The 11,996-nt window shown below is 36.6% G+C and overlaps 1 protein-coding gene across 4 annotated transcripts in view; it reads right to left on the bottom strand.

The window, feature by feature from the left end:
* Positions 1-2,044: 2,044 nt before the first annotated feature.
* The window catches only part of ZDHHC21 (zDHHC palmitoyltransferase 21), a 91,616-nt gene continuing 81,664 nt past the window's right edge, over positions 2,045-11,996 (bottom strand). For 3 of the 4 annotated variants that reach the window (XM_075931558.1, XM_075931555.1, XM_075931557.1), the window contains one exon: positions 2,045-11,752. In XM_075931558.1, the coding sequence (XP_075787673.1) occupies positions 11,620-11,752 (133 nt within the window). In that variant the 3' untranslated portion in view covers positions 2,045-11,619. The remainder of the gene's footprint in view (positions 11,753-11,996) is intronic. The other variant, XR_012904628.1, reaches the window with a different exon arrangement.

Here is an 11,996-nt window from a genome sequence, read left to right as displayed (position 1 = left end):
CCCATTTTATAGTAGTCCCATCTAGATTGCATTTTCCTAATTTATTAATGAGGTTATGCGAGACTGTATCAAAAGCTTTACTAAAGTCTAGGAACACCACATCCACCATTGCCCTTTACCCAAAAGGCTTGGTTAGCCTATCAAAACAGCTATCAGGTCGGTGTGACATGATTTGTTCTTTATAAGTCCATGCTGTTACTCATCTTATTATCTTCCAGCTGTTTGCAAATTAATTAATTGCTCCATTATCTTTCCTGGTACAGAAGTTCTACACTTTTGAAACAAATTTTTGACTGCATACAAAATCTATTTCAGCTCACGTCTGATCACAAACTAATCCTTTGACAAAAGGGAATATTTTTGAGAAGGGGAGTCTAATGAGAAAAACATTGTGAAACTAAAGGACATACAATGAATGTGCTGTGACTGATACAAATTCTGGACTGTTTTTTTAATTAGCTTAACTGTATTTTATTCAAACTAACACATCCTACATCCTTCCTTGAGCCTATTTACTCAGCTGGATATCCACAGGGTCCAATTTTCCCTCCAATTGCCCTTGTATGCTAATATAATTGCTGCTTATATGGGTAATTGGTCAGCTTAGAACAGTTTTTGCATACATTTGTTCATGTGTATTATCTGGTAACCACAGAAACAATTTACAGCTTCAAAGTATTATTGACTACTTTGTTTCATTCCATTCATAAAAGGACTAGATATATCTAGAAATCTTTCAAAAAGCGTTATGCATTCCAAATATTGCAGCATATAAATTTTTTAAATAGGAAAGTGGCAAGGTCTCAGTTTCCACACATCAGAAATGAAAGAAACATAATTCATTTGTTTCTATTTTTATAAAATACTAAAATGAATAAAGTAGTAGAGATCAACCAGATTTGAAATAATTATATGAGGATACAGTTCCGTAAACTCCAGAAATGAAAAACTGACATTGCTGGCAATAAGTAGCATTTTTTTCCTGGATAATTCAAACAATATACAATTTTACCAGGTGGTTTTATGCTTTTGTGGAAGGATCATTATAAAACTGATTATTTATTTATTAGTAGTAGTATTATTAATAATAAAACAATAGTTTTTTTTAAAACAGAACAAGCTAGTCTTGTGCTATGAAACATCAAGTAATAAGCTAGTGCTCAGAAAATACCACAACTCAGCTATTTTAAAAGCATGACAGTCTTGAAAGTATGATAGTTACCCTTTTTTCTTTTGCTCATGATTTTGGTTGTAGAACCATCCCAGGAGTTGGAACGAGCAATTTCTCCACTGCCATTTCCATTATGCATGCATCTTCTGCTAAATCTTGTTTGTCTCAAGACTGAATTTTCTCCCACCCATATTTTACTTAACTTTTTCCCTCCCCCTCCTTTCCCCTAATGACCTTGTGTAGCCACCACCTTATCTCACCTCTAACCTGAAAAATGGATCAGTTGCTGTTCCCATCAAATAGAAAACACACTAATCAAAATGGTGTCATTTTGTATACCAGAGTGAGTTGTCTTCATGAATTATGCTGGATTGTACAGGCCCACAGTTCCTTACCTATGGTAAGTCTCATATTTATGGACTTTTAGCCCTTACAATACTTCCATTTTCCAATAGAACAAAATTTGCAACTGCTTTATAGCCAGTACTCTATGACAACAGTGCAAATTATGCATAGAGTGTGCCTGCAAAAATCAGGTCCATTTAAGCAGTAGAAAACAAAATTCTAGGAGTGGTACTCCTTTTCAAGACCTTGCTATTGCAAGAAAGAGGGTTGTGAGAGTGGGAACAAGGTTACATATACTCAAGACTAAATAAAGCAAATTTAGTCATAGTGGAAACAATAAGATACTAGAATACCTCAAACTTTTGCTACTCTTGTTCATTTTTGATCATACCAACATAAAAACATGTTTTAGATGCAGAATTATTAAAGCACGCAAATATGATACAAATCTGAAAAAGACTGAGAAAATATTAGCAAGGTATTTACAGAAAATTAACTAATGCAGTAATTTCAACTCTAATCTGATTTTTAAATGATGGCCAGAGGAGGAAGGTGATGGATTTTTTTTTTATTTTTATTTAAAAAATAAAATGTCTAAAAATACAGTACATAATACACATCAATAGAAGTAAAAATATCCACAATTTAACTTAAATCATTCTGGAAAGAAAAATAGAAATGAAACAGTCAACAAAAGAAATACAAATAATTGTTTATAATGTGGATACACATTTCATATCTGGATTTTAATAAAAAGAATACAACATCAAGTGACCCTGTTTTGGTACCATTCTCCCATTCACCACAGTCATCATGCACTGATTATTTATGTACCTCTTTTGCTAAATTTCAGCACTAGTCATTCTGAACAATACTAATGTAAACAGTATTAAAGTATCATTTGGAAACAATCAAGAGAGAAATAATACAAACCAACAACACTTAGAAAGTGAACTGCAAAATTCAGAAAACCTAATTTACAAAATTTGATAGTTTGCTACAGAATATATTTTATTGTGGCACTTAGGTTGAAAACTGTTAAGACGACAGAGTATGCATATAATCTTTAGTATTCCAGAACTGTGAAAGTCAATTTTATGTAGTCACAAAAATATTAATTTTTCCCACAAATGTACACATATCATGAAACCTGCATCAAATTTCCTGTATTACTTGAGAAGAGTATATTCTAGCGTAGGTCCAAATAATGCTCAGAGGAACTCAGGTGGAAATCTACGGAAGCAACAGAGCAGATCTGGAACGTTAGGTTCTAGTTTAACATGTTTCAAGACAGCCACAAGTTTAAATATCTGGCAAATCAGGCTTTCATTGTCTGAAATGCTCAGCTACGCTGTACAAGTTTTTAGGAGTATTTTGGAAGATGATGATTTTTTAAAATATGCAGTATGGGATAAAGGCGTAACAGAACAAAATGACTTATCTGGGATTTAAAGGTGCCTCCTAACTCTGTGAACCAGCACTCTCCACAACAAAAGACCTTAAAAATATATAAACAGCAGCATCCTATGACCCCCAAAAGGTTTTTAGATGCCATTTTGACCAGCCCAGATTATAATTAGCTAATTCATGAGAAATGACTATTTTCCCTCTTTATAAAAGCAATTAACAACTGCCAGTTATGTATTCTGCATGCTTAACTATCTTCAACCTGCACAACTATAATAAAATAAAACATAAGGTATACTAGCATGACAATACTATTTTGATATAAACAATATACAGATCAAGCATCTATTACATTTCATTTTCAAATATCTTTGAACAGTACTGAAATTATCTCTAGTAAATAATGTATTTTCAGACAGATTAGTTTGCCAATTTGATTATTTCAATCTCTGAAGTTAAATGTAGTTTCAATGTTGTATTTTTTCAGTTAAAAATGTTTTTATTATAATTTCAAAGCCTAATATTTTATCTATATTCAGCAGTGAAATGCATACATTTAAGTGGTTTGATTTTGAACAAGTTTAAACAAGTTTTGCTTTGATAGCCTTCCAGATGTCTTTCTGAACATGCATTTGTTACTGCCTACTAATATTCCTTACTAGTTCAGAACTGCCCGTTTTAACACTATGTATGGCTTTTCCTCATTTTTCGATTAATTTCTAAAAAGAGATAAGACCTCTGTTTTATTGGTGAAGAGGGAGGAAATAGTGGACAGTGTAAGAAACATAGATTAAAGTTACACAGATGGCAATTTAATCTACCTATCTGTAATTTTTTTTTGGGGGGGGGGGGGGGTTAAACTTTCAAAAAGTTTGCAGAAGCCAATATAAGCAGTCTGTGTGTTTTACAAAATTATAGTCCTTTAGCAATCAGTTCCTCTTCTGCTTCTATCCCAATCCACTCCAAAACCCTTGCTGAGATGAGGTGGAATGCTAGAATAACGTGTGCCGGTGTGACATGGATGAGAGAAATCTATTACATTGTGCATTAGGAAGATCTTAAGTGACTGAGCTCAGTGCCACCTAACTTGATCTCAAAACTCTGGTTTGTTGAATGACCCTGAGAATTAACTGAATTGTTTTAGAATAATTCAGTTAAATGGCAAAAAATACTTCAGTATCTGGCATTATTACAAAACCATCCTTAATGAACAATTTAAAACAACTATGCCAATAAAGTCTGGATACTCAGTTCTGTTAAACAGACCCGTTCTGCCTGAGGTTAAATCTAATTCTATAAAACGTGTATGTGAGAACAGAAGTCTGCCAAGTGGACCAAACCATAAACATTATTCTTCAGTGCAACAGTCAAGATCTCCCGTTACTCAATGCTACTTTAGTAGCAGTGGGACAGTAAATATAGTACTTTTTGTCAGGAAATGCAGACTTCAAGCACCCACAGGTTAAAAATGATGTGAATATTATATGCATGTCAAAAACAGTGCTGATGATGTACACTGAGTTCCTGCTGTGTTTTACTACATCATGAAAAAGGAACATTAGCTCAGAATCTACAAAAGAGTATGACAGCTTTTCTGCATGTTTGCTTACACAGAATCAACAGGGGATTATATCTCTCAGGATTTTAAGTAATTAAACCGCTTGCTCCCAATCCTAGAAGACACATTAATATGTGTTTACAGCTGCACTATAACAGAATAAAAGAAATGTAACTAGAGACATTGACATCCAAAAATAAAAATATACACTGCCCCTTCAGTGACTTTTCCTGTTAGCAAAGAGAACCTGACATGCCTACAGCTAGTCAGTGATGATGTTTACGTGACTGGGGGACTGCAACCAAGGTGCTCTCCTCCCCAGAGTGCTTGAGAGCAGAAGGACTGAGGTGAACCAGTCTATACCAGCAAAATTACTACCCTATAGAATAACGTTATAAAAGAGTATGGTTTTATCTGCGCAGACAGGACCAAACTATGGTACAATCAGGTGAGCCCCCAAAGCTCAGATCCTCCATTGTCTGATTTTAAGTTAATTCCTCTAATAGAACTTCAAACCTAGTGAACTTAAGCATTCTGTGCAAGAGTTTTCATTTTTGTACCACACTCATCCTTCATTATGCACACTTAACACTGAGCTGCAATATGCTGTTTAAATGTAAAAGTGGCTGGACAGGACAACAGATGTACAGCAGAACTGCAACACAATGAAGCTGATTTGTTGATTTTCATCTGCAGCTTCCACTGACCTCAACTGGAGATGTGGGCACTCATAACTTCTGAAAACTCATGTGTTGTATGCGAGTTGTGTTTAGAAACAGCTGCTCGTTCCCAAATAAAAAATTTACATGATTTGTCATTAATGCTATCAAACATTTCAACTAAGCTAATTTATTCAGCTATACAAAGTTGCCCAAAATCAGGGGTGGACTTGCATCAAAATCTGGGCCCCACGGTCTCAGGAGGCTTCCATATTATCTTTTGATGAGCACTGGCCACCAGGAAGCTTTGTTGCTGTCAGGCTGGCACATGTGGAATCTGAAGGTAGCAAAGGGACAGATGCAGGAGCAGTGGGTCAATGTGGTGAAGCAAGTTTACTGTGCTCTTCTAAAATCATCCTGGCTCCTGACTACTAACCTGATGCACATGGGGATAGTGACCTGAGGCCTAGCAGAATACAGCAGTGTGTACAAGAGAATCACTGCAGAAGCTAAGATGGGAGTCACAATAGCAGCCTCGTGTTACTAACAGCTATTTGGACATAGAAGGAGAAGAAAAATCCAGATGACTGGCTGAGTTGAAGAGCCAACCCCCCCGAGAAGTTTGCAGGTCTGGCGAATGTCTGTCTCAACTTACCCTGCAGTACATCTGTCACCAAGAGCTTGTGAATAGAAGGAGAGCTTAGTCAAGATGCTTATTAGAAGCAAATTCTTAGCTACAGAATGTAGCTAGCTACAGGTATGATGGCCTGCTGATTTAAAAAGACCACTACTGACTGGTTTGAAAGACATATGCAGAACAGTAATTTTGGTTATCAGAAAACGAAATCCACATTTCTGTTCTGTCAATGGCAGAATTATGGGTGAAACTGGAACTTGTTATAAGCCTTGGTAAAGCAAGGTGTGAGGTGGGATCAATTAACATCCATATTGCTTCAAGCTTCTCTTGTCTCTTTCAGTATTGAATGTCACTGAGATGCACTTGTGTGTTAATTTTACAATACAGGCAGTCCCCGGGTTACGTACAAGATAGGGACTGTAGGTTTGTTCTTAAGTCGGAACTGGCATCCAGATTCAGCCACTGCTGAAACTGACCAGCGGCTGACTTCAGGAAGCCCGAGGCAGAGTTGCTCTGCTCCGGGCTTCCTGGAATCAGCTGCTGATCAGTTTCAACAGGCTGAATCTGGACGCCAGTTCTTACATACAGATTCAACTTAAGAACCTCAGGCGTCCCCAAGTCAGCTGCTGCTGAAACTGATCAGCGGCTATTCCAGGAAGCCCGGGGCAGAGCAACAGCGGCTGACTTGGGGACGCCTGGGGCAGAGCAGCTGGGGTGCTGCTGGGTTGCTCCAGTAGCGCTGCTCCTCGGCAGTGACTGAATCAGGACGCCTGGAGCAGAGCAGCTGGGGTGCTGCCGGGTTGGTCCAGTAGTGCCCCAGCTGCTCTACCACAGGCGTCCGGAGAAAAGCAGACCAGACCAGCAGACCAGCGAGACACGGAGCAAAGCCGCGGAGCACGCGGGCAGTGGGACAGCCGCGGCGCGTCTGGGCTGTCCCGCTGCCCACGTGCTCCGTGGCTTTGCTCCGCGTCTCCCTGGTCTGCTGGGGGGGACTCCCCCCCCAGCAGACCAGGGAGACGCGGAGCAGCTTTTCTCGCCCCGGAGGACGTGGGCATCTGGGTGTCCCGCCGCTCCCATCCTCGGGGGCGAGAAAAACCCCGTTCGTAACTGCGGATCCGACATAAGTCGGATCCGCGTAACTCGGGGACTGCCTGTAGTTAAAATTGTAGCTATTTTACTGAAGATTAAGTAATATTATTTATCCACAGTGGGGTACGAGACATAGCCCTTAAGCCTCATATGTGCAGAAGTGACTCAGATCAAGACTCCACCAGATTTGGAATAAAACATTTAGTTTTTTTCAATAGAGGGATGTAACATCCACTTAAAATACTGGATATAGGACTAATTATAAGTACTGTTATCTTAGTCTTGTAATACAGTTGATTAGTTCAACAAAGCTACAGTCTCATTATTTGTGGTTAGCAGTAAAATCAAGTTTTGGGGAAAAAGGAATGGTATACAAAACATAGCTATGTTAAATGATTTGATGCATCATCTACATGACAAAAAAGTCAGCTAGGAGTAATGTATTGAAGCTAGCAGATATACATGCAGTTTATAAAAAACCATAATATTTTGTTGTGAACTAATGCTTAAATGGGATCACTAATTTAAAAGCAACGAGTGTTTCGCTGACTTATTACACAAAATTCTCTCTAGCAATGATGGGCAGATACCATCTTCATGATCAAGGCTACATACATTGATAAATAGAGGTTTGCTACAATACAAACGTCAACATCTATTTGTTCATTACTGAAGAAAAATATTATTTGAATATTCTTATTCATATATATTAGCTACCTTTTTTTTTAGTGAAATTCAAACCTAATTATAAGTGATACCCCAAATTGAAAAGAGAATCTCTCTGCTAGCCAGAATTGTTCTTAGTAAAACTTACTCATTTAACTGTCCAGTATCATAGATACCAAATTTTAACTAGAAATCTTTCTTCCATTTAGTTTCAAAATGCCCATACTAGTAGTTTTATGTGTAATCAGAAATCACTAGTTCACAGCAAAAGATATTAATGTTTGAAATGCTTAACTGTCCAGACTCTGACCAACTATTCTGACTCAATATGTCTAGTACATCACAACATCCCCTTGCTGAAAAGAAAACAAAATGTTTCCAGAACATTCTCAGAGGATTTTCCATTTGTGTACTACAGTAAATATATTAGCTATGAGATAATAATAGCCATCTGTACAACAGCTCATATTGTACTTATTAATAGGCAATTCTTTAGTATTGTTCATATTCACAAGAGGTTTATGAACTTTAAGACTTGTTTATATGAGGAATTATTCTGGAATAGCTATTCCTGAGTAACCTCCTGTGTGGACACATTAAAGAATTCACACAGGGAGCGAATCAAATTACTCCATGTAATATTAATAAAACCCTACTTTAATATGAATTAAGTTCCCTATGCCTAACTTCAGACACATTAATGAGGCCTGATTTTCCAAAGATGGATACACAACACTTTTTGAAAATCAAGCCCCATAAAAAGATCTCAAATTAGGCCCTCAAAATTTGAAAGAAAAAAAAGAAATGCAAAATTGGGTAGAAATTGAAGCAGATCACTCATTATTGTCTTAGTATTATCATTCTGTATAGTTTAATATTACAGTTGCTATGGGCAAAATGTGGAAATGGGATTCAGAGGCTGAAAGGGGAGCGGTCTAAAAGAAAGTCCATCACTATGAAAAAGTTTGAGAATCCACACACTTTGGCATTATCGCTCTCACACAACAGTCAAACAGACAAATTGTATCATGTAATAGGAGAATGAGTATGATATTTCAGCTACATTAATGCTGATGATTTATTTTTAAACTTTAACAAACAAAAGTAAAGTCAGAATTTTGCTTTACTTGATAAAAAGAGCATAGTGATATAAATCACAGACCTATTCTGAGGATTGAAATAGGTCTGACATGTTTCATTTTTAACTGAGACAGTAAAAGTGCTTTTATATTTAGGACATATGATAGAATCACAAGAATATAGATTCCTGTAAATCACATTCTCTGGATGTATTTTTTTTCTCCATTCTCCACAACACTTACTGCTCCAAATCTCACCAAGCAATAAAATCATAACAGGACATCATCTCTTCTCTGGTGTAAGAGCTAATGTCATTGCATAACTTGGCCAAAAGAGGGCACTTTGGGAACAAGAGATGAAAAGCTCTCTCTAATAACACTTGAGTATTCGTAAAGTCAGCTTCATCACTGGCCAAGAGGCCAGAGTCCTAAATCAGTATATACTAGGTAAACAGACCTACTTATCAACCAAACTGGACTCCTTTTATTCTGCATGTATGTATTTTCTTCTCCGGTCATCTGAAGAAGTGGGCTGTGCCCACGAAAGCTCATGATACCATCTACATGTTTTCTTAGTCTTTAAAGTGCTACTAAGTGTTATTATTTATTTATTACTTTATTTATTACAGTGTTATTTCCTTTTATTTTAAGATACTGGAATGTATTTACAGAATATTAGATTTAGACTAATTGCTACTTTTTATCTCCGTAAAGATTTCATGCGCCCTAATTTCAGATATAGGTACAGTTTACCACTGTTTATAATTTGTGGTCCGATACTGCAAGAATTTATGCACTGCAAATGTGCTTTTCCCAAAGTTAAGTAGCCGAAAGGAAGATGTAGGAAACACAGAAGGAATAAATATACATCCCACAATGAGTGAATCAAGGACATTACATTCATTTATCTTTCTTTAATGTTTTGGTGCTTTAAATCAGTGTTTCTCAAGCTTTTGATACCAAGGACCAACTTGCTGCCTTCCTAAAATGCATCATGCTGATCTCAGGGACTGGGATCATTTCACAGACTGGTAGTTGAGAAACACTGATTTAAATGATACAACCTGAAAACTATGATTAATCAGTAGCAGGACAAGTAAGTAACAAATACACCCAAAGCTATATCTACATACACATGTGCTTTGAAAAACATGTTTGATGTATATACAGTACAATGAAAACAAAAATTTCCCAGACAGAGCTATATCAGAGGATATAGCAGACTATAAGCCTTTTCTTAAAGGAGAGGCAGCAGTTACTTTATGCAGCGGCCATTTGTAAATTTCAAAGGCCACATCAACATTTTAATTATCTCTAGGACATTTTGAACTTTGGTTTAAATATCAGCCATAAGACTGTTCTATAGAGAAATTAACAGTGAAAGAGACAGTGAAAGGAAGTTTCTCTAAGAATACTAGAAATCCCAAATAGCTTGAATAAATAATTTTCAGTTTATGTCTCATTTGCTTTGATCATTCTCTATTTGTTATTCATGTGGTATTGTAGTCACCTAAAATGCATACTATTGTTTCTGCTCTTAGACATGATTATACTTTTTATGCAGAATAGTGAGATAACACAAACTACGAAGTTTCCCTTTGTGGGAATTCATTCAACTTTCAAGAGTCACAAATACCTGACAACTGCTGAGACATACATGAATGACAACACAATGCTCCAAATCACAGCAAAAGAAAGGCAATACTTCTATTTATGAATCAGTTTACTATTTGACCAGCTCTAATCTTCTAACCATTTCTTGTTAACTACTTCTAAGTAGAGGTGACCCTCAAATACCACAAGAGCAAAAAGGTTCTCTGCCTACAATATACACAGAACAGGAAGGTAGTGCAGTTCTCAATGACCCTGTTGTACACAGAAATTAGTGCTTATCTATACCATCAATATTTACATATAAAGTACTTAAAATATTTTCATACACATTGCCCATTATACATAAACACCTGAAAAGTAATCCAAATTCTAGTTCTAGTAGTGACTAACCAAAACAAAATGTAAAGCATAACTTTAGTGACAATGCCCTACTTTGTATACTTCATGTTAACTTATTAAACCTGCATTTTTAAATCTATCCACTCTAATATTTGTGCCATATTGATTATACGTGGAATTATTGCAAGTTACAAGGAAATCCTTTTAGAGAAAAGGGAAAAACATGCTTTATAGCTGCATAGTTTGCCCTATGGTGTTTGCTCTCATAGCTTTTATTTATACAAGAACAATGATATCTCTTTTAACAAGATTACATTTTTACAAAACTGGCAGTCCCCGGGTTACGTACAAGATAGGGACTGTAGGTTTGTTCTTAAGTCGGAACTGGCATCCAGATTCAGCCACTGCTGAAACTGACCAGCGGCTGACTTCAGGAAGCCCGAGGCAGAGTTGCAAGATCTCCCTTTATATAAAAAAACACTTCTGGAAAAAGTGTAGGAAAAAATCTGCTTCTGTTAAAATATCACCTTTTTCTAGTGCTGTACTGCATGATTATCATAATAAATCATAAATAAAAGAAGGCATTAGGGAATTTTTAAACACAATAAGAAGAAAAAGACCTGTATATAATCTAAATAAATCTACTCATAAAAACACTAACAAAATTAAATGCAGAATGAGACATTGTTTGAAATCTATTAATCTATGTAAACTTCAGTGTTTCCTTTAAAAAGATCAACATATCTAGTATCAAAACAAAAATGGATTAACATTGTATTCCAATTATCTATGTTTTTTGTTACTTCTCAAACACTCAAGAAATCCCTTTGGAAAATTAACTTGAAAGTAAATATGGCTTAAACCTAAACCTAGAACTTGTACTAATCCCAGAACAGAATCAAGATAACTATTAAAATAAAGCCCGGGGCACATTATGATGTCTACGATTGGTGGGTGGATTTTAATTGACTTGATGACTGTCATAGTTCTATTATCATAAAACCTGTAACACATTTCCAGCATGGAGGACCCATCTGTGCCCAACATCCATCTGTTTAGACGTGATTGGCAAAGTGGTAGGGAATTCGCAGTGGTTGCCTTTGCCTGAAAGGGATAAACCACAGGATCTTCCAGCGAGTGCCAAAAACTTCTGAGAAGGTCTGCTGCCATGGCTTTCGGGGCCTCGATCTACAGAAGACAGCCTTATTAGTGAAAGACAGCACTCCCATGGTGCACTTCAGTCAGCTAGAACAATACAGGTTGGCTGGGGATCCATTACTGGACTCTGATGAATTGTGTCCCAGCATCACAAATACAGCTTTTCTTTCATTATGACATTCAGCTGAGATTTAACTTTGGATAGCAGAAACGGAATCTGTTTTGTCAATCAACTAAAGGCAACTTCTGAAGGGGAGGAAATTCTCGGGAGCAA

The sequence above is a fragment of the Pelodiscus sinensis genome, chromosome 6 (genome assembly GCF_049634645.1).
Source record: "Pelodiscus sinensis isolate JC-2024 chromosome 6, ASM4963464v1, whole genome shotgun sequence".
Lineage (NCBI taxonomy): Eukaryota > Metazoa > Chordata > Testudines > Trionychidae > Pelodiscus > Pelodiscus sinensis.
This window is presented reverse-complemented; position numbering and strand designations above follow the sequence as displayed.